The sequence below is a fragment of the Haematobia irritans genome, chromosome 3, assembly GCF_050003625.1.
Source record: "Haematobia irritans isolate KBUSLIRL chromosome 3, ASM5000362v1, whole genome shotgun sequence".
Classification (NCBI taxonomy): domain Eukaryota; kingdom Metazoa; phylum Arthropoda; class Insecta; order Diptera; family Muscidae; genus Haematobia; species Haematobia irritans.
The window spans coordinates 165,115,389-165,138,832 of NC_134399.1; the positions used below are offsets into that span (position 1 = coordinate 165,115,389).

Sequence of the window (23,444 nt, forward strand, 5' to 3'; positions counted from 1 at the left end):
ATCCCGGAGGCTGTACACGACGATGCTGACGAAGTTTGACTTCGTGGTAATGGACGACGAAACCTACGTCAAAGCCGACTACAAGCAGCTTCCGGGACAGGAGTTTTATACGGCAAAAGGAAGGGGAAAGGTAGCAGATATTTTCAAGCACATAAAACTGTCAAAGTTCGCAAAGAAATATCTGGTTTGGCAAGCCATCTGTACCTGTGGCTTGAAAAGCAGCATTTTCATAGCTTCCGGGACTGTCAACCAAGAAATTTACGTGAAAGAGTGTTTGAATAAACGTCTGCTGCCTTTCCTGAAGAAACACGGTTGTTCCGTACTGCTTTGGCCGGATTTGGCATCTTGCCATTACGGTAAAAAGGCCATGGAGTGGTACGCCGCCAACAACGTGCAGGTGGTTCCCAAGGACAAGAACCCTCCCAACACGCTAGAGCTCCCCCCAATTGAGAAATACTGGGCTATTGTCAAGCGGAACCTAAAGAAGACAAAAAAAAACTGCTAAGGACGAGCAGCAGTTCAAGGCAAACTGGCTTTCTGCGGCGAAGAAGGTGGACAAGGTGGCTGTACAAAATCTGATGGCAGATGTCAAGCGTGAGGCCCGGCAATTCGGATATGGAAAAACAAAAGCCTAAGGCTATGGTTACACTAGGCAAATATTTGACCAAAATGAGTGTCAAACATTTTTCCAGAACCATTTTCCAAATATCTGAATACCGTTTTTGGAAAATACTCCTACCATGATGTTATATATCCAATATGAGCTTAAAATGCTAGCTGGTTTGGCTGTGGCGACGGATTCTTTTTTGATTTCTGTCAAATATTTGCCCAGTGTGACCATAGCATAACTGAATATTTTTCCTGAATTTTATACTAATTGAAGTTGAAAAAGAAATTTAATTTGATTTTTTAAATAAACGATTTCACCGATTTACATGCGTTTTCCCTTGACCAAATTTTTACCGTATCACCCTTTATGTTGGTATATGTGTTTGCTTGGCAGAGTATCTGTCATCAAATCCACCTGAAATTCTGTATATATATTTTCAAGTAACCTGACGAAGAATTATATTTTTTGATTTATGGTGGTAGGTATTTAAGATTCGGCCTTAATTTCGTATATACTTATTTTATTTAGTTTTAAACATTTTTTTAATAATTGTCTTTCTAAATTGACGCTTCTAAAAAAAAAACACAGACAACAACATTTAAATGCGTTCAAGAAAAATAAAAGATATAAAATGTATAGAGGGTCCCATTTTCTTTAAAATCTCTACGATTTGATTCGGCTGGACAAGTCATCTAATTTTCCGAAGCTTTGATGAACATTTCTAAGAATTACATTAGAATTCAGAAAGGAAAATTAAAACGGTATCTGAAAATTAAAGAAAGTAAAGTAATATAGAGAAATCGAAAAAATATACCACATTATCCGAAGCCTTGATATAAAAAATTTAAGGATTTTAATAGAATCGATATTTATAAGAATCATTTAAAGTTTGTATGAATTAATAATAAATTCATTAATTTTTGGTTTTTATGATTAATTTGAGTTATACGAGTCAATCATTGAAACACATTTTGGTTAGTATGAAAAATGAATGATGACATAGCCTTATAGTACAATGATATAGATGATTACACACGATTTGAAATGGTTGCGTATGATAAAGCAAAATGGTTATAGTTTTATTTGATATTCGAAGATAGAGAGTTTTGTATTGAGTAAAAATCGTATATTCTTCACATGGTGAAAATGAGTTCAGGTTTTTCTAGACACCTGAAGATATCCTAAATAGCATTGATGATAAATGGAAGGGAATAATTTGATTTAGATTACTCATTATTTATTTTTTTATTTTTCTTTTGTTTTGTTTGCAAATTAACTAAAGAGTAAATGGATTTAAGAAAATTTTGTTTTTGTTTTTTATTTTTTTTATTGTTATTAATTTGCTTTATATTTGCTTTTTGTTAGAAGGTTTACAATTTTAGGTTTCCGTTTGTTGGATTTTCAATTTTTCCATTGCTGTTGTTAAACTTACTTAACTACAAAAAAGTGTTTTTGTTTTTAATTTACCTTGGTTTTTAAGATTATTTTAGTTATTAGTTGTGAATTTTATTTTATTTATTTATTTTTTTAAATATTGTTCTGGGAGTTGTTTTAATTACTTTTAAAGCTTAAAGAGAATATAATTTTCTTGTTTTTTTTTTTAAATTATTGTTATATAATTTTTTAGAGTTTATGCTTGTTCTTTTTTTACTCTTAAAGGGAGGGGTTATTATTTTGCTTTTTTTCGTATTTAATAAATTTTTCTAATTTTTTTTTGAGATTTTTTTTTTAATTTTTATTTCATTGTCAATAATAAAAAACGAATCATAAGCACTTTTTTGTTTGTAAGTTTATATTATAATCTTACGTTTTTTTTTTTATTTTTTTCATACTAAGATTTTTTATATAAATTTTAATCACTACAGTATATTGTTGCTGTTGTTTTTCTGTGTACGAATAAAGTATAGTTTGGGAAGGATACCTTTTCTTAGTTTTGTGATAGCTGAGTTGCTTTGTGTTTTTGGAGTTTACTTTAGAAGAAGAAAATTTTTGTGTGATGTCTATGAGAAGTGGTTGGAGGGGGTTGTATTTAGAAGGCCATACTTGTTCGTCTACCGCCAACACCAGGGCCGGCACGAAAAGCTCCACCGCCACCGCCGCCGCCACCACGTGGAAGACCGCCATGCGAAACACTGCGCCCCATACGTGACTCGCTGCCACGACGCTCACGTGCTTTACGCAACAAATCCGAGGTGCTCGGACGCCGGCTGGTATTGGCCGATGAGCAAGCACTACGTTTACTGCCGGACATAATATCCGAGGTCGATGAACGTCTAAAGTTTTGCGATGACGAGGCAAATGCATGAGGCGACAGAAAGTAAGGTGATGGAGAACTGGCCTGCGAACGTGACATGTTATCGTAGCGATGTGACGAGGCTGGCTGTTGCAAATACTGACCACCACCACCACCAGTGAGGTGTAATAATTGATTACTAGAGCGATTGTCCTCATTCGAACTGTTGCGACGTGTCGAGTAAGGTGACTGTGGATAATCGACAAGGAGATTTTCCGATTCCTCATTGTCCACCGATTCGATTTTCAAATATGGAGGCATACGATTGTATGGCTGATGTATATGATGATAATCATACGGCGGATGATGTTCACTGATATTTAGCTCACTGCCATTGGCATTATAGCCACCGGTACCAGTGCCCACCATTACCGATGTACAATCATCGCCTCCGCTGCGTTCACCATTACCGCCACCGCAACCGCTTCCATTCGCACTATTTTTTCTGGAGAATGCCAATAAATTAGAGGATTGGGAATTGGCTTTGTTATTTTGATTGGAGTTACCATTACGTAAACCACTATATAGGGATTTAATATTGAAATCAAGGGATCGAAAATTAAGTAGGGATCGTTTTTTGGGTATACGTGGTGGTTCCACTGGTGGATGTTGGGATTGCGGTGGTGGTGATGATGCCTCCACGTCACCATTATTGTTGTTATTCATTTGCCGGAAACCGGATATATTGTGATTTTGGTGTAATGTGAGATCGTGTCCGAGATTATTATTTAACGAATCAATTTGTATGGTATTTGTTGTTGTGGTCATGTTGTTGGTTGTTGTAATGCTATCTAAACGATTTGTTGTTGTTGTTGTTGCTTCTGTCAGTATGTTCTTATTATCCAAACTATACGCAGTGTTTTGAGAAAAACGTTGTTGTTGTTGCTGCTGCTGTTGCTGTTGATACTGTAGTAATTGTTGTTGCTGCTGCTGCTGTTGTTGTTGTTGTTGTTGTAGTTGCAATTGTAAATCATGTTTACTTATTGTTGTTGTCATTGTTGTACTACTTAGACTAGTTTTACTACTAATTGCTTTAATAAATTTATTATCAATATCTAAAGACTCCTTTCGTCACTGAATAACGCAAAAGCCTTGTTTAGAGGCATCCTTTGCATCGCCATCTTCACCGCAAAACGCTGAGACTTCATCGTTTTTTGGTGACTCCTGCCCACAGGGACCCATGCCGCTGCTGCCGCCGGCGACACCGCCACTAAGGCTAGGGGGCCCCTGAGGGCATGCTGATTGTCACCGAAGTGCCAGTGTTGATATCATCGGCGGTCGCACCGGTTTATTCTCTAATATTCGTTCCAATTCTAGCATAACACTGGTCGACAAACGTGGCAGTAACTGTAAATAAATAGGAAAAGTAATAAAAGACAATGTTACAAACGGTTAGAAAAAATCCATATAAAGGGTGATTCTTTTGAGGTTAGGATTTTCATGCATTAGTATTTGACAGATCCCGTGGGATTTCAGACATGGTGTCAAAGAGAAAGATGCTCAGTATGCTTTGACATTTCATCATGAATAGACTTACTAACGAGCCACAACGTCGAATTTTCAGTGAATGGGCCCTAGAAAAGTTGGCAGAAAATCCGCTTTTTTATCGACAAATTTTGTTCAGCGATGAGGCTCATTTCTGGTTGAATGGCTACGTAAATAAGCAAAATTGCCGCATTTGGAGTGAAGAGCAACCAGAAGCCGTTCAAGAACTGCCCATGCATCCCGAAAAATGCACTGTTTGGTGTGGTTTGTACGCTGGTGGAATCATTGGACCGTATTTTTTCAAAGATGCTGTTGGACGCAACGTTACGGTGAATGGCGATCGCTATCGTTCGATGCTAACAAACTTTTTGTTGCCAAAAATGGAAGAACTGAACTTGGTTGACATGTGGTTTCAACAAAATGGCGCTACATGCCACACAGCTCGCGATTCTATGGCCATTTTGAGGGAAAACTTCGGAGAACAATTCATCTCAAGAAATGGACCGGTAAGTTGGCCACCAAGATCATGCGATTTGACGCCTTTAGACTATTTTTTGTGGGGCTACGTCAAGTCTAAAGTCTACAGAAATAAGCCAGCAACTATTCCAGCTTTGGAAGACAACATTTCCGAAGAAATTCGGGCTATTCCGGCCGAAATGCTCGAAAAAGTTGCCCAAAATTGGACTTTCCGAATGGACCACCTAAGACGCAGCCGCGGTCAACATTTAAATGAAATTATCTTCAAAAAGTAAATGTCATGGACCAATCTAACGTTTCAAATAAAGAACCGATGAGATTTTGCAAATTTTATGCGTTTTTTTTTTTTTAAAGTTATCAAGCTCTTAACAAATCACCCTTTATTTAACGCAGGCTCAAACAAAACTAAATCGACCAATCAAAAAACTGTCAGAAATTTCATCTTCCTAATGCCATCTAGCGGAACCGATCGGACATAAACAACATGACAAGCATGTAAATAACGCCATCTATTGAAAAATAATTGATTTCGATACTGTGAAGTGAGTAGGTCACATCATGAGAGAGATGAAATAAATTTTTCTAATATCAAATTATAACTGCCGATGCTTCTATTAGAGGTGTGTACGTGAGTAATATTTTGCTTACGCTCACGCACACTAACGACGGAGAAATCTTATTCACGCACACTCACGCACGATATTTTTGGTAGGACTCAAGCTCACTCACGAAAATCTTTTAAATGTCGTGACTCACGAAAAACCCCGTGACTCACGAATAATTTTATGCGTGTTTTATCTAGAGAAGGAGCCACCGTGGTGCAATGGTTAGCATGCCCGCCTTGCATACACAAGGTCGTGGGTTCGTTTCCTGCTTCGACAGAATACCAAAAAGTTTTTCAGCGGTGGATTATCCCACCTCAGTAATGCTGGTGACATTTCTGAGGGTTTCAAAGCTTCTCTAAGTGGTTTCACTGCAATGTGGAACGCCATTCGGACTCGGCTATAAAAAGGAGGTCCCTTGTCATTGACCTTAACATGGAATCGGACAGCACTCAGTGATAAGAGAGAAGTTCACCAATGTGGTATCACAATGGACTGAATAAAGGGTGATACGGTCAAAATTTGGTCAAGGGAAAACGCGTGTAAATCGGTGAAATCGTTTATTTAAAAAATCAAATTAAATTTCTTTTTAAAGTTCAATTAGTATAAACTTCAGGAAAAATATTCAGTTCGGCTTTCGCTTTTCTAAATTCGAATTGCCGGGCCTCACGCTTGACACCTGCCATCAGATTTTGTATAGCCACCTTGTCCACCTTCTTCGCCGCAGAAAGCCAGTTTGCCTTGAACTGCTGCTCGTTCTTAGCAGTTTTTTTGGTCTTCTTTAGGTTCCGCTTGACAATAGCCCAGTATTTCTCAATTGGGCGGAGCTCTGGCGTGTTGGGAGGGTTCTTGTCCTTGGGAACCACCTGCAGGTTGTTGGCGTCAGCATCGTCGTGTACAGCCTCCGGGATCGCGCTTTGGCCGCCGTGTTTTGTTTATCATCGCGATTTGGAGTCACTACCTTCTTGTAAGTCGATAGTCCGGCTCGTTTTTTGGCTCGATGCCCTGTTGTAGACGATACACCCAGCTTATTTGCGGCATCTCGGAGGGAGAGGTTAGGGTTTCGCTTGAAACTACCGGCAACTTTCTTTGTTTTCGATTTCCCCCCGGTCCAGACTTCCTGGCTGTCGACAAACGTTCCCCAACCACTTCAGTTACATTTGTAACGGTTTATTTTGAAACTTTTAGCGATTTTGCCACCTTTGCGTGCGAGTAGCTCGGATTTTCGCGATGCGCGAGCAAAATTTTGATACGCTGCTCTTCTTGCTTGGACGTCATTTTGACAACTGAAGAGTGAATTCCAAAATCAAAATAGGAGCAACATTCTACACACACACCTTCAAAATGAGGGGTGTTCAGGTTTTTTAAATGCAAAATTGAAAGAAATACGTCAAGTTTATATTGACCAAATTTTGACCGTATCACCCTTAAATATTTTATAATTGAACAAACTAGCAGTTTCGAAAGTAACTGTTAATTTATGACTTAGTCACTATGGTTACTCGTTACTCACGAATCACAGTGACTAAGTAACAGGCACAAAAATATCACTCACCTCTAGTATACATCATTGAACAGACAATATCATATTTTTTCATCGTGTTAAAAATGTCGAATTTTGTACCAGAAAGTGATGATTTGCGGAAAGATTTAATTTTTTGGTTTCCATTTGAAAAAAAGTCCTGCAGAGTCGCATCGAATACTTGTCGAGGCATATGGTGATTATGCTCTATCAGAATCAACACGCAAAAAATGGTTTCAATGGTTCCGAAATAATGATTTTGATGTGAGTAATGAAGAACGTGGAACACCACCAAAAAAGTTTGAAGACGCCGAATTGGATGGAAATGACACTTTGAGTTCAAAGCAAATGACAGCAATGTTAAATGTTGCACAACAAACAATTTGTGACCGTTTAAAAGCTATGGGAAAGATCCATAAGTCAGAGAGAATAAAAAGACAAGAGGACGAAACTGTGAAGCGAAACTGCGTCAGTAGGCGGCAGTCACGAGGAACATTTCTCTAATATCATGCAGTTTTTGTTGGCGCTTCTCTGAAATATCATACAGTTAGGTTAGGTGACAGCCCGATGTATCAGGCTCACTTAGACTATTCAGTCCATTGCGATACCACATTGGTGAACTTCTCTCTTATATACAGTATGCGTCGGCGTCACCCAGTTCAGTTCTCTGTCGGCTTAACGAAACGTAAGGAAAATAGGATTTAGAACTTACTTTGTTGCAACAAATGTTCTGTTTTATAAATGTTTTCATTGTATTGAATTTTTTGGCAGATAATTTGAAATTATGACTGCCGATGACTTTATGAAGAATTTTGTCAAAACAGCGCTTCGACCGCAACGTCGGTAATACCAAAGCTGCAGGCATTGTGCGACATCTATACGGTTTGTAGAAGAGCGCCGTTCGTTCTCTTGCGTTTTTATTCTCTCTGCATAAGTGTGGAAAATGGGTGCCACATGGAAAAAAGCTCGTTTCATACCGGTATACCTGGTATTGTGAATATCGGGAGAACACCGGGTTCCAATTTTGTCTTCAGATGATCGACACTTTCGTATATTTTAGTGCCACCCTTACTCTCCAAAATTCTCAAAAAACTCAAAAACTTCCCTTCTAAGCCATTCTTTATTGACGCCTAATGAGCGCGATGTTAGGTTAGGTTAAAGTGGCAGGCAGCCCGATTAAATTTCAGGCTCACTTAGACTATTCAGTCCATTGTGATACCACATTTAACTAAAAGTACCTATTACATACACACAAAAAAAATTTTTTCTGATTCAATCACCAAATTAATTGATTCAATTAATTTTTTAATTGAAATGTCTTCAATCACGAAAATGATAGTATCAATCGCAGTTTTAATTGGGCATAGAAAAAATTCTTGATTTAAAAATTAATTGATTTTTTCAGCAAATTTCAATTAATTTTTTAATTGATTCAATTAAAAATTTAATTGATGTTGATTGCAAAACTCAATTAATTTATCAATTAAAAAAGGTAACTATTTTTAATTACTTTCTGAATTGGCTTAGAGTTTTTATTTGGATTAACAAATGATTGTTTGAAATACATTTTTAATTAAAAATTAAAAAAAAAAAATCAGCACTTTTTTTAACCCTTTCACTACCGATGTCCGCTTTGAAGGACATTCGAAAAAGACACCACATTCTATTTTTCCACTTAGTTTTGATTTATTTCTCGATGTTATTTTAAAGTAATCTAAATAACCTATAAATATTTTCCATATTGGTGAGGTCCAAAATACATTTTTGTAAACTTCTTTAGAAATAAACGAAAAATACGAAAATTTTAGACAATTTTTCTACTGTATGTTTCTAGTAAATGGACATTCATACCAAAACTATAGCTGACACTTTTTCGGCTTCTTTTTTGTATTTTTGCTCACACTTTGAAGGACATTATAGACCAAATAGCGCTTATTTTCGTAAGGCCACTTGGTCACAATTCAAGAATCAAATTTTCAAAACAAGCTCATATAGCTATTGAAGTATTTGAAGTAGGTTTTCAAAATGGCAATTTTTGTTCTACATGCTGTTAGTTCAAGTAAAAACAGAAGAAAAATTAAAGTTTTTAACATTAGGTTTATTTCGGTAGTGAAAGGGAATTAGTCTTCCGAATTTGATTAAAAAGTTAATTGTATCAATTAATTTTTTAATTAAAAATTTAAAAATTTTCAATCATTGACTTAATTAACTTAATGTTTCTATCATGATTAAAAAGTTAATTGTATCAATTAATTGAAAAAATTTTCAACTTCAATTAACTTTTTAATTGGAAATATTTTGGTGATATTTTTTTCTGTGTATGGACACTTCTAGTTTTAACCACTGAACCTTCACTATTATTTTCTTTTGTTGAACCAACCAGATTGTTCCAAAAACATTAATAGACTGCTTAAGTTAACGTTTGCCAGGTCCGCCAGTAATCTAAAGCTGTATGCCCCTTACACAATATGCAGGACACTCACACAGGATGTGTTTAATTGATTCCTTTTCCTCCGCATCATGACAGCTCATACAGTAGGCATTATACTTCACACCAATAGTTTTTGCAAATTCGCCTATCAGGCAGCGACCCGTTATAACAGATATCAGAAGTGATATCTGACGTCTTGAGAACACTAGCATATCTAGTGTGCGGTTCAAGTTTAAATGGGGCCGTATTTGCTTGGTGTCGTTACAACCCTTGCAATTCTCCCATCGAACATTTGCCATCATGACAGCCTTCTCACGCAGTAAGAGCTTGCAGGTAGCCAAAGACATACCAACAGATTCTAGTTCCCCTGGAATATGTAAGGTAGTTCCTAGCCTTGCTAACTCATCTGCTTCGCTGTTCTCCGGTATGTTCCTATGACCAGGCACCCATATTAGGTGAATATTGTACTGCTCAGCCATCTCGTTGAGAGATTTGCGGCAGTCGATGGCCGTTTTCTAGTTAAGGAACACAGAGTCCAAGGATTTTATTGCAGGTTGACTGTTATGTGGCAGCCCGATGTATCAGGCTCACTTAGACTATTCAGTCCATTGTGATACCACATTGGTGAACTTCTCTCTTATCACTGAGTGCTGCGATTCCATGTTAAGCTCAATGACCAGGGACCTCCTTTTTATAGCCGAGTCCGAACGGCGTTCCACATTGCAGTGAAACCACTTAGAGAAGCTTTGAAACCCTCAGAAATGTCACCAGCATTACTGAGGTGGGTAATCCACCGCTGAAAAACTTTTTGGTGTTCGGTCGAAGCAGGAATCGAACCCGCGACCTTGTGTATGCAAGGCGGGCATGCAAACCATTGCACCACGGTGGCTCCCAATTTCTTTGGTAATTTAACCCTATCATTTGGTGTGTTCACAAGATGATCAAATTGGAATGGCTTCTCATCAAACAAACCACACGGTCGATGAATACGAGTGAGGTGCGATCATCGGCTGTCACGGCGGCCAACACCGTTATAAGCAGCGGCACTTGAGTCACTAAAAGGAGTACATTTTTGGCTGATATCTTTGCCAAGTAAACCCGATCATTTCATTTGTTCGCAAGCTGCTCGATTTAGAATGGCTTCTCATCGGAAAATCCCAAATTCGGTAACTGGTCACTTTTGTGCAACCGAAGCAACACCTTGGATCTTTCCACTCTTACTTTTTTTTGATATATCGGTGAGATTTTGCGTGTTTTGCATCCGAGATAATCCAACGCTGAAAAACTTTTTGGTCCCTCCAGGCATGCTAACCATTGCACCACGGTGATTCCCTATTGCATTACTAAAGCCCTTAAGGGGAATGTGTTTTTACACAAATTTTAGATTTTTTATTTATTAATAAATTAGAGGACTCTGAGTCCATAGAAACCTTATCAAGCAAAAAGTGGTTTCCAAAATTGTATAAGATTTAGGAAAATATTGAAGAAAAAATAGTCAGAAGAGAATTCGAGGGCCTATCTGTGTCGAAAGGAAGCAGCGAAAAATGATTTATACAAGGGGTAAGGCAGCCATTGTAATACCACAGTGGCGAACTTCTCTCTTGTCATTGAGTGCTGCCCGATTCCATATTGGAGAAGTTTTGAAACACTCAGAAAATTCAACAGCTTTACTGAGAGGAGATAATCCACCACTGGAAAACTTTTTGTTTTTTGGACGAAATTGGAATTGAACCCATGACCCTTTGTATGAAAGGCGGTCATGCAACAGTTTCACCAATATGACTCTTTCCCTTATGAATTGATTCCGAGCCAAAGATGCGGCTTCTTTGAAATATTTTATAGTTTTATTGATGGTGTGTATTAAGTGGGACCAGCTGCGTGTGGTGTAATATGAGCCGTTGCAACTGATTGAATGAATTTTGTATAAACGGCCACAATATTTGGAAGGACACGATAACGTTCGGCTACATATTGCACAGCCAGCAAAAACTTATTCGGAAACACTCAAATAGGAAGCCCTACCCAAAACGACGTTTAGCCTAGACATTCGCGGATTGAGAGTTGCGAAATGGTAATGGCTAGCAATTGACAGTAACAGGTTGGCTGATAAATCCCCGGTCTAACAAAGAAAAACACTTTTTTTGTTAAAATTCGTTTTTATTATTCAACATAGTTCCCTTCAAGAGCGATACAACGATTATAACGACCTTCCAATTTTTTGATACCATTTTGGTAGTACTCCTTCGGTTTCGCCTCAAAATAGGCCTCAGTTTCGGCGATCACCTCTTCGTTGCAGACAAATTTTTTTCTTGCGAGCATCCTTTTGAGGTCTGAGAACAATAAAAAGTCGCTGGGGGCCAGATCTGGAGAATACAGTGGGTGGGGAAGCAATTCGAAGCCCAATTCATGAATTTTTGCCATCGTTCTCAATGACTTGTGGCACGGTGCGTTGTCTTGGTGGAACAACACTTTTTTCTTCTTCATATGGGGCCCTTTTGCCGCGATTTCGACCTTCAAACGCTTCAATAACGTCATATAATAGCCACTGTTGATGGTTTTTCCCTTCTCAAGATAATCGATAAAAATTATTCCATGCGCATCCCAAAAAGCAGAGGCCATTACTTTGCCAGCCGACTGTCGATTGGACTCACGAGTGTAGTGATGGAGCCATGTTTCATCCATTGTCACATATCGACGGAAAAACTCGGGTGTATTACGAGTTAAAGGGTGATACGGTCAAAATTTGGTCAATATAAACTTGACGTATTTCTTTCAATTGTGCATTTAAAAAACCTGAACACCTCTCATTTTTAAGGTGTGTGTGTGCAGAATGTTGCTCCTATTTTGATTTTGGAATTCACTCTTCAGTTGTCAAAATGCCGTCCAAGCAAGAAGAGCAGCGTATCAAAATTTTGCTCGCGCATTGCGAAAATCCGAGCTACTCGCACGCAAAGCTGGCAAAATCGCTAAAAGTTGCCACATCAACCGTTACGAATGTAATTAAAGTGTTTGGGGAACGTTTGTCGACAGCCAGGAGGTCTGGATCGGGGGGAAATCGAAAACCGGAAGCCGCTGAGACGACAAAGAGAGTTACCGGTAGTTTCAAGCGAAACCCTAACCTCTCTCTCCGAGATGCCGCAAATAAGCTGGGTGTATCGTCTACAACCGTGCATCGAGCCAAAAAACGAGCCGGACTATCGACTTACAAGAAGGTAGTGACTCCAAATCGCGATGATAAACAAAATACGACGGCCAAAGCGCGATCCCGGAGGCTGTACACGACAATGGTGACGAAGTTTGACTGCGTGGTAATGGACGACGGAACCTACGTCAAAGCCGACTACAAGCAGCTTCCGGGACAGGAGTTTTATACGGCAAAAGGAAGCGGAAAGGTAGCAGATATTTTCAAGCACATAAAACTGTCAAAGTTCGCAAAGAATTATCTGGTTTGGCAAGCCATCTGTACCTGTGGCTTGAAAAGCAGCATTTTCATAGCTTCCGGGACTGTCAACCAAGAAATTTACCTGAAAGAGTGTTTGAATAAACGTCTGCTGCCTTTCCTGAAGAAACACGGTTGTTCCGTACTGTTTTGGCCGGATTTGGCATCTTGCCATTACAGTAAAAAGGCCATGGAGTGGTACGCCGCCAACAACGTGCAGGTGGTTCCCAAGGACAAGAACCCTCCCAACACGCCAGAGCTCCGCCCAATTGAGAAATACTGGGCTATTGTCAAGCGGAACCTAAAGAAGACCAAAAAAACTCCTAAGGACGAGCAGCAGTTCAAGGCAAACTGGCTTTCTGCGGCGAAGAAGGTGGACAAGGTGGCTGTACAAAATCTGATGGCAGGTGTCAAGCGTGAGGCCCGGCAATTCGGATTTGGAAAAGCGAAAGCCTAACTGAATATTTTTCCTGAATTTTATACTAATTGAACTTGAAAAAGAAATTTAATTTGATTTTTTAAATAAACGATTTCACCGATTTACACGCGTTTTCCCTTGACCAAATTTTGACCGTATCACCCTTTAACAGATGCAAACACCGTTCAGAATCATCAACACGTCGTTGTTTTTGGCCAAATATGAGCTCGCATATCCAAATATTGATGAATGATATGACTAACACGTTCCTTTGATATCTTTAAGGCCTCTGCTATCTCGATCAACTTCATTTTACGGTCATTCAAAATCATTTTGTGGATTTTTTGATGTTTTCGTCGGTAACCACCTCTTTCGGGTGTCCACTGCGTTCACTGTCCTCAGTGCTCATTTCAACACGCTTGAATTTTGTATACCAATCAATTATTGTTGATTTCCCTGGGGCAGAGTCCGGAAACTCATTATCAAGCCAAGTTTTTGCTTCCACCTTATTTTTTCCCTTCAGAAAACAGTATTTTATCAAAACACGAAATTCCTTTTTTTCCATTTTTTCACAATAAGGAAAGTTGCTTCACAAAAGACGCTCCATCTCACAAACTAATTAATTTACACACGTCAAATTCGGACACGAATCATTTGAAGGTTGGTACTATATAAAAATAATATGCATTTAATACTAGCGACGCCATCTATGTGTCAGACCGGGGACTTATCAGCCATCCTGTTACTTTCATTGATCAGTCTCATACAATTTTTTTTCGGAGTAAATATTCAACAATTAAAAAAAATTCAGAATTTTTATTTGCGCTCTCAATATACAGTGAAATCTATGGAAAGTGGTCGCCTAAATGTTGTCCACATTTGGGTGGTGTCCACTTATGAGAAGTCAAGATTTCCACTTTTGGCGGAGTCCGCTTTTAAGAGTGCCTAAGATTAAGAGGTTTCACTGTATATAGATTACAAACGATAACTCAAAATGTATGCTATTGAAGATTGCCCAACGATATTATAAATTTAAATAGAGCCAAACATCTCAAATCTGGACAGCCAAAGTCGCCTCAATTTGGTGGTAATATAGCAAACTACTCACGATAATAGTCCACATTTGGAAGGTTTCCGCTTTTCGAAGTGTCCACGTTTAAGAGGTTTCACTGTATTTAAATAGACACTCACCATAATAATAAATATTCATACCTGTAATGATTGCAAACTTTGATGCAATTGTTCAGCAGAAGTGGCACCTAGAAGTAAACACTGTACAGGTTCATGTTTCAGCGACCAAGCAATGGACAACTGTGATGGGGTGCATCCCAATTTTTCTGCTAATGCCGCCAAATCTTTCAAACGATCACAATGGCGTCGACCTTCTTCCATGCGTTCCTTATTCCAACTACCCTGAGGCGATAAGGCAGCCTAAGGATGATTGTAAAACGAAAAACACCATTGAAGAACATTTCTGCAATTAATCTTCCACAAAATAACACTGTATACTCACATTCCTGTTGACTTCGTCTTCAGTCCATGAATAACTATGACTTTTGGTTTTAAATGAACCTTTGGGCAAAAAGATTTTCTCACCATTTTGTGCATCACTCAAGGCCATTGACAATGGACCCCAGGCCATAAGACCAACACCAATTTTATTATACATTTCGGGTAAATACAGTTCACATTTTTCACGGCAGAACATATGATACTCAGATTGTTCCACAATTGGTGTGATACAATTGAACTGACGGCAGTTTGTGTAGGCCTCCATAATTTCAACTTGAGACCAACGGGCTGTACCCCAATACATGGCCCAACCCTGTTGGATGACATAGTTCATGGCACGTACAATTTCTGGAAAAAGGAGACAGAAGATATTTGGTATAATTTAGCATGTAGTAGTTCATAAGGTTATACCTTCCATTGGACACATAGCATCTGCCTTATGTATGATTACAATGTCAATGTATTGCAATTGCAAACGCTGTAGACTGGCCTTTACCGACTCGATAATGTGCTTTCGCGAAAGGCCACGTTCTTCCGATCTGTAAAACAACAAAAAGATTTCGTAAAGCTGGAATTAACCACCAATATTTTTGGTAGAAATAATCCTAACGATATTGCCTGGTTTAAATGTTTCAAATTCCATCTACAAAAGTGGTGACATTTATGTCCCATGTAAAAATATACCTTCAAAAATGTTTAATTCTTCGTTGTTATATTTTTCAATTTGTGCAAAAGCAAAAACGTCTGATATAATATAACATTTTAGAATCAGTTTAGATTTGTTTGAAATTTGGAACGAATTCTGTCCTTCAAAGGATCTGTAAAGTGAGACTCGCTGTATGAAAGTTGTTCTGCGGTAGTTGTGCCCGTTCCCGCCGATGGGGCGTCTTGAGATAAAAGACAATTCGGTTACTAAAGCCAAGGATTAGCTTTTCTTGCACGAAAGTGGCCAGTTACCAAATTTGGTTTTTTACCGATGAGAAGCCATTCCTAATTGAACAGTTTATGAACAAGACAAAATGATCGGGATTATTTGCCATAAGGACAGCTGAAAATTTACACCTTCGATTGGCCAACAGAACTTATGAGCCGCCGCACAGTGGTTCAAACCCGCTTTATTTTTGGAAATAATTCTGAAACTTTTTAACGGATAAAGATATTACATAATTTTTTCTTTGTCTGAAAGCTGAGGTGTTTTCCTCTAAGTCTGAAAATTTGTGGGTCCCTAGTCGGTCCGGTCGGGGGTATGAAATTTTGCTTCAGCTGCCAACTCCGCAATTTTGAACCGATTTCGATGACTTTTCGCGTGTGCAATTAAATTTTACCGTTCGCCAGATATGCGACCCACAATTTATTTTTTTTGCACCAATTTATTTATTTTTTTGGAACCCAGAAGTTCCGTTTCTGAGTAGATCCGTAAGTTATCTTCTTAAATTAAAAGCTGTACAGTCCACAAATTAGAAATTCAACAAAATACCGAATTTTGTAATTTTTTTTTGAAAAAGGCACATACATTTTTTATAGATCTCTCCCAATCTGTTTTTACTTGTTCCTTATAGAATACCAACTTTCAACGCCTACCAATTTTTGCATGTGTATTAGAGGCCATATACTAACATCACGTACTACATTTCAACCGGAACAGTCCGGTCCGATATAACAACTATTTATGCTAACTTTCATGATTTCGACAGACGGACGGACATCGCTAGAATGAATCAGAATTTCAGTACGACCAGAATATATATAGTTTATAGGGTCTTAGACCAATATTTCGATGTGATACAAATGGAATGACAAAATTACCCTCTGCTGGAGGGTATAAAAATACAAAAATATGTCAACAATCTCAAAACGGCGCATTGCCAGGAATGGGTCAGAATCACGGTTGCCATAGTTGGTAGAATTCTACCAAAAATGGTAATTTTTTACTGTTTGTTATATTGCTAGAATTCTCGATGTTTTGGTAGATTTTGCAAACGATTTGACAAAATTTTCTTTAGAAATAAAATTTTGACAACATTTTCTATAGGAATAAAATTTTAAGAAAATTGTCAATAAAAATAAAATTTTGACAAAATTTTCTAAAAAATTGAGAAAATATTCTATAGAAATAAAATGTTGACAAAATTTTCTATAGAAATAACATCTTGACAAAATTTTCTATAGAAATAAAATTTTGACAAAATTTTCTATAGAAATAAAATGTTGACAAAATTATCTATAGAAATAAAATGTTGACAAAATTTTCTATAGATATAAAATTTTGACAAAATTTTCTATAGAAATAAAATTTTGACAAAATTATCTATAGAAATAAAATTTTAACAAAATTTTCTATAGAAATAAAATTTTGACACAATTTTCTATAGAAATAAAATTTTGACAAGATTTTCTAAAATGTTGACAAAATTTTCTATGGAAATAACATTTTTACAAAAATTTCTATAGAAATAAAATTTTGACAAAATTTTCTATAGAAATAAAATTTTGACAAATAAAACAATAAAATTTTGACAAAATTTTCTATAGAAATAAAATTTTGACAAAATTTTCTATAGAAATAAAATTTTGACAAAATTTTCTATGGAAATAAAATTTTGACAAGATTTTCTATAGAAATAAAATTTTGACAAAATTTTCTATAGAAATTAAATTTTGACAACATTTTCTATAGGAATATAATTTTGAGAAAAGTGGAAAATTTTGAAAAAATTTTCTAAAAATTTTACAAAATTTCCTATAGAAATAAAATTTTGACAAAATTTTCTATAGAAATAAAATTTTGACAAAATTTTCTATAGAAATAACATTTTGACAAAATTTTCTATAGAAATAAAATTTTGACAAAATGTTCTATAGAAATAAAATGTTGACAAGATTTTCTAAAATTTTGACAAAATTTTCTATGGAAATAACATTTTGACAATAATTTCTATAGAAATAAAATTTTGACAACATTTTCTATAGAAATAAAATTTTGACAAATAAAACAATAAAATTTTGACAAAATTTTCTATAGAAATAAAATTTTGACAAAATGTTCTATAGAAATAAAATTTTGACAAAAAAAAAATTATAGAAATAAAATTTTGACAAAATTTTCTATAGAAATAAAATTTTGACAAGATTTTCTAAAATTTTGACAAAATTTTCTATGGAAATAACATTTTGACAAAAATTTCTATAGAAATAAAATTTTGACAAATAAAACAATAACATTTTGACAAAATTTTCTATAGAAATAAAATTTTGACAAAATTTTCTATAGAAATAAAATTTTGACAAAATTTTCTATGGAAATAAAATTTTGACAAGATTTCCTATAGAAATAAAATTTTGACAAAATTTTCTATAGAAATTAAATTTTGACAACATTTTCTATAGGAATATAATTTTGAGAATAGTGTAAAATTTTGAAAAAATTTTCTAAAAATTTTACAAAATTTTCTATAGAAATAAAATTTTGACAAAATTTTCTATAGAAATAAAATTTTGAGAAAATTTTCTATAGAAATAAAATTTTGACAAAAAAAAATTTATAGAAATAAAATTTTGACAAAATTTTCTATAGAAATAAAATGTAGACAAGATTTTCTAAATTTTGACAAAATTGTCTAAAGAAATAAAATTTTAACAAATTTTCTATAGAAATGAAATTTTGACAAAATTTTCTATTGGTATAAAATTTTGACAAAATTATTTATAGAAGTAAAATTTTGACAAAATTTTCTGTAGAAATAAAATGTTTATCAAGTTTTTATAGAAATGAAATTTTGACAATTTTTTTTATTCAAATTTTCTTTAGAAATAAAATTTGGACTTTTCTATAGAAAGATTTGATAAGATTTTTTAAAATTTTGAGAAAATTTTCTACAGAAATGATAGTTTGACAAAATTTTCTATAGAAATAAAATTTTGACAACATTTTCTATAGGAATATAATTTTGAGAAAAGTGTAAAATGTTGACAAAATTTTCTAAAAATTTTACAAAGTTTTCTAAACATTTGACAAAATTTTCTATATAAATAAAATTTTGACAACATTTTCTATAGAAATAAAATTTTGACTAAATTTTCTATTGAAATAAAATTTGGACAAAGTTTTCTATAGAAATAAATTTTTGAAAAAGAAAGAAATACAATTTTCTATAGAAATAAAATTTGGACTTTTCTATAGAAAGAAAATTTTGATAAGATTTTTTAAAATTGTGAGAAAATTTTCTACAGAAATGATAGTTTGACAAAATTTTCTATAGAAATAAAATTTTGACAACATTTTCTATAGGAATATAATTTTGAGAAAAGTGTAAAATTTTGACAAAATTTTCTAAAAATTTTACAAAATTTTCTGTAGAAAAAAAATTTTGACAAAATTTTCTATAGAAGTAAAATTTTGACAAAATTTTTTATAGAAATTGGATTTTGACTAAATTTTCTATAGAAATTAAATTTTGACAAAATTTTCTATAGAAATAAAATTGTGACAAAATATTCTAAAGAAATAAAATTTTGACAAATTTTCTATAGAAATAAAATTTTGAGAAAATTTTCTATAGAAATAAAATTTTGACAGTATTTTCTATTGAAGGTTTTTTGTTTGGTTGTTTTGTGGTAGAACTCAAAATTTGGTAGATTATTTTTGCCTCGACTGGCAAAAATGAGCTGAGCCACTTTCTTGTAGAGTGTGTTCTGGCTTTGTCGGCCGTGTTAACGCCATAATTTTAACTAGTAAAATTAACAGGCCATAAATATGTAAAATATTTTGTTTGAAAAGTGAATTTAATAGTACTTCAAAGCGTTCAAAAAGCGTTATCAAAACAAGGGAAATGTAATAACATGATATTCTTATTGAATGCCATTTACGAAATTGCATCTTCCCATAAAAGAAAAAATGAACTTGAAGTTTGGAAAAAATCATTGGCCCCAAACCTGATCATATTAACTGTGTAGTACTTCATTCTTACTATTTTTGAAAATTATACGAACATTTTCTTCTTTTTAAGTTTGCATTAAACTTATTTGTAAGGTTTTTGAATTTTATGCCTTACACTCAGAGAAAGAATATAATCACTTTTGACTACACCAAAATATAATAAAAATTATTTAATCATTTGCAACAAAAATATGCACTTACTTGGTACTCCAATAGACCTTCGTGGTAATCACATACGCCGTCCTCTTCCATCCTGTCCTCTGCAATATTTTACCAATTTCCGTTTCCGAATGACCCTCTGATATATCAAAGAGATTTATGCCACTCTCAATGGCCAACTTAAGAATGGCTTCGGCCTGTTCATCACTGACGCCTGGGGAAAATACAGGCCATGTACCCAGGCCCACATTGCTCACCCGTAGACCGCTTTTACCCAAATTCTTGTAACGTAAGCCGGGTGTTGGTGTTGAACCCGGCCTTAGCGGTAATGCTGGATTTGAGCCCAAACTCAGAGATCGGCCTGGTGTGGGCAAAGGAATTGTAAGAAACATCGTAAATTAAGAGTTTGCATTAAAAATAAATTTTTAAAATCGTTCGATAGTTCTTCTCAGCACTATCAACACTATTCTAAAATTTAATTTCTTCTAAAATACGAATAACGTGCGTCTAAGACAAGAACAGGAAGAAAACAAAACTAGCAATGCGTAAGAAACGAAAGCAAAACTAAAAAAAAAACGAAAAGGAAATTTAAGTGGTTAAATTGTATTTGTAGTTGTTATAACTGGCTGGATTGGTATTGTTGTTGTGCCTCCAATTGGCTAAAATTATTTCGTGCTCTAGCCTTTTTTTAATGAATGTAAGGTTTTGTTATGGCTGTTATTCATTTATTTATAGTGTAAGGTTAAAAATACAAGAAAAAATGGAAAGAAAATTGAACATTGAAGGACAATAGAAAAGTAACACTACAGTGAGCACACGATTTATCGATTTGTTCAAGAAAAAGCTGTTGTATTAGATGTATCCCTTATTCATTCCAAATATCTCTCTTTTTACAAAAAAAGTTCCTTGTTTCCTCTCCAAAACAACATTATAACATTATCATACTGTTTTGCACAAACTAAAAATAAAATTTTTTACACGCCGAGCAGGAATATGATCACCCCAAACATGTTTCAAGATGATAATGTTACTGTTTCTACGGAACCATATAACATATTTTTGAGATATATATATAGGTCCGATTTCGGCAAGCATGTTCTGTACGACTTGAAAAGAATAATTTTGCGACAAAAATATTACATGGTTCCCATGAAAAAGTAATATGATGCTCTTGAAGCATGTTTGGGTGATCATATTCCCTCGTTGGGTGTATACATGTAGTATTAAAATTTCAAGGTATTTAAGGCTCGGCCAAATAGAGTATTTTCTAAAACTTGGCCAAAAGAACTTCATCGTTTCCCAGTAAAAAAAGAGTTTCCAAACAAAGTAGTTTGCATCCCCAATTTGTGATCTGGAAATAATGCAAACTTTGATCATCTCCAATAAATTTTACATGGGCTTGTCATAGGATGGAAGTACTCCATTTTTGGATATTCTGCATTGCTTTAGAAGTTGTGAAGTTAACAAACTAAAAAACAAAAAAATTGCACTTCTTATTTTTATCAGTATTTTTTGTTACACTAATTTTTATATATTGAAAATTTTCTTCGCTTCTAACGGGGGTTGATCCTGGGTCCTGACACCACTGCATTACACTCTAACTACTTCCTGAGATGTTCTTTATTATTATTAATGAAACAATAAAGAACACTGGTTGAAATATCACCAGCAGAAATTTTTTATCAAATATTTAATTTTTAAGTTATACATCGTTTTTATTTTGTTATTTTCGGCATATATTTTTGTATAATTATTTTTATACCCACCACCATAGAATGGTGACGGGGGTATAATAAGTTTGTCATTCCGTTTGTAACGCATCGAAATATCGATTTCCGACTATATAAAGTATATATATTCTTGATCAGGGAGAAATTCTAAGACGATATAACGATGTCCGTCTGTCCGTCTGTCTGTCTGTCTGTCTGTTGTAATCACGCTACAGTCTTCAATAATGAAGCAATCGTGCTGAAATTTTGCACAAACTCGTCTTTTGTCTGCAGGCAGGTCAAGTTCGAAGATGGGCTGTATCGGTCCAGGTTTTGATATAGTCCCCATATAAACCGACCTCCCGATTTGGGGTCTTGGGCTTATAGAAACCGTAGTTTTTATCCAATTTGCCTGAAATTTGAAATCTGGAGGTATTTTGTGACCGTAAAGAGGTGTGCCAAAAATGGTGAGTATCGGTCCACGTTTTGGCATAGCCCCCATATAGACCGATCTCCCGATTTTACTTCTTGGGCTTATAGAAACCGCAGTTTTTATTCAATTCACCTGAAATTGGAAATCTAGAGGTATTGTCGGACTACAAATACGTGTGCCGAAAATTGTGAGTATTGGTCCATATTTTGGTATAGCCCCCATATAGACCCATCTCCCGATTTTACTTCTTTGGCTTATAGAAATCGCAGTTTTTATTCAATTTACCGGAAATTGGAAATCTAGAGGTATTGTAGGACCACAAATACGTGTGCCAAAAATTGTGAGTATCGGTCCATATTTTGGTATAGCCCCCATATAGACCGATCTCCCGATTTTACTTCTTGGGCTTATAGAAACCGCAGTTTTTATTCAATTTACCTGAAAATGGAAATCTAGAGGTATTGTAGGACCACAAATACGTGTGCCAAAAATTGTGAGTATCGGTCCATGTTTTGGTATGTTCCCCATATAAAACGACCTCCCGATTTGGGGTCTTGGGCTTATAGAAACCTTATTTTTTATCCAATTTGTCTGAAATTGGAAATCTAGAGGTATTTTAGGACCATTAAGAAGTGTGCCGAAAATGGTGAGGATCGGTCCATATTTTGGTATAGCCCCCATATAGACCGATTTCCCGATTTTACTTCTTGGGCTTCTAGAATCCGAAGTTTTTATCCTATTTGCCTGAAATTGGAAATCTAGAGGTATTTTCGGGTCATAAAGAGGTGTGCCGAAAACGGTGAGCATCGGTCCATATTTCAGTATAGCCCCCATAAGAACGATCTCCCGATTTAACTCCTTGGGTTTCTAGAAACCGTAGTTTTTATCTGATTTGCCTGAAATTGTAAATATTCTGGTATTTTAGGCTCACAAAAACGTGTATCGGATTAAGTTTTTATCAGTCCATTTGGTAATGCCTCCGTATAACATAGACCGACTTCACTTCTTGAGGGTGTAGAAGGCGCACTGATCATGAAAATTGCTTGAAACTCAATGTAAAATTTCCAGATTTTACTTCTACAGATTTAAGATTTCAAATCAAGACGTTATTTTATAATTTTCTTGCACACTTACAAGAGATGTTAATGATTCCTCTAAAACTCAAACAAAAATGGTTCTTATAAATCCAGAATCTGATATAGTCCTCATGGATGAAATCTTTAAATTTATCTTCGGGAAGTGTCCTCAAGTCCTCAAGCCCTCCTGAAATTTCAAAGGAAACCCTAATATTTGGTTCATGGTGGTGGGTATTTAAGATTCGGCCCGGTCGAACTTACTGCTGTATATACTTGTTATATATTTTTTTTTTTCTCAAAAATCCACAAAAAAATCAAAAATTATTGCAATTTGCAAAATTG

The 23,444-nt window shown here is 35.3% G+C and overlaps 2 protein-coding genes across 2 annotated transcripts in view; both read right to left on the reverse strand.

Annotated features, from left to right (window-relative positions):
• Window positions 1-1,912: 1,912 nt before the first annotated feature.
• Window positions 1,913-3,899, reverse strand: LOC142228599 (uncharacterized). Its single transcript, XM_075299068.1, has one exon. It carries the CDS (start codon window positions 3,897-3,899, stop codon window positions 2,640-2,642), a length of 1,260 nt encoding a protein of 419 aa, XP_075155183.1. The 3' UTR covers window positions 1,913-2,639.
• Window positions 3,900-4,114: 215 nt separating this feature from the next.
• Window positions 4,115-23,444, reverse strand: part of Hk (potassium voltage-gated channel subfamily A regulatory beta subunit hyperkinetic) — a 426,198-nt gene continuing 406,868 nt past the window's right edge. Inside the window, exons 7-11 of the mRNA XM_075299067.1 lie at window positions 19,927-20,245; window positions 15,201-15,328; window positions 14,791-15,137; window positions 14,490-14,708; window positions 4,115-4,250 (exon numbers count right to left, since the gene is read on the reverse strand). Of these exons, the coding sequence (XP_075155182.1) occupies window positions 4,149-4,250; window positions 14,490-14,708; window positions 14,791-15,137; window positions 15,201-15,328; window positions 19,927-20,245 (1,115 nt within the window). The 3' untranslated portion in view covers window positions 4,115-4,148. The remainder of the gene's footprint in view (window positions 4,251-14,489; window positions 14,709-14,790; window positions 15,138-15,200; window positions 15,329-19,926; window positions 20,246-23,444) is intronic.

What these genes read in the sequence shown, in the direction of transcription:
- LOC142228599 (XM_075299068.1), bottom strand. Translation starts at nt 3,899, where the DNA reads ATGACAACAACAATAAGTAAACATGATTTACAATTGCAACTACAACAA.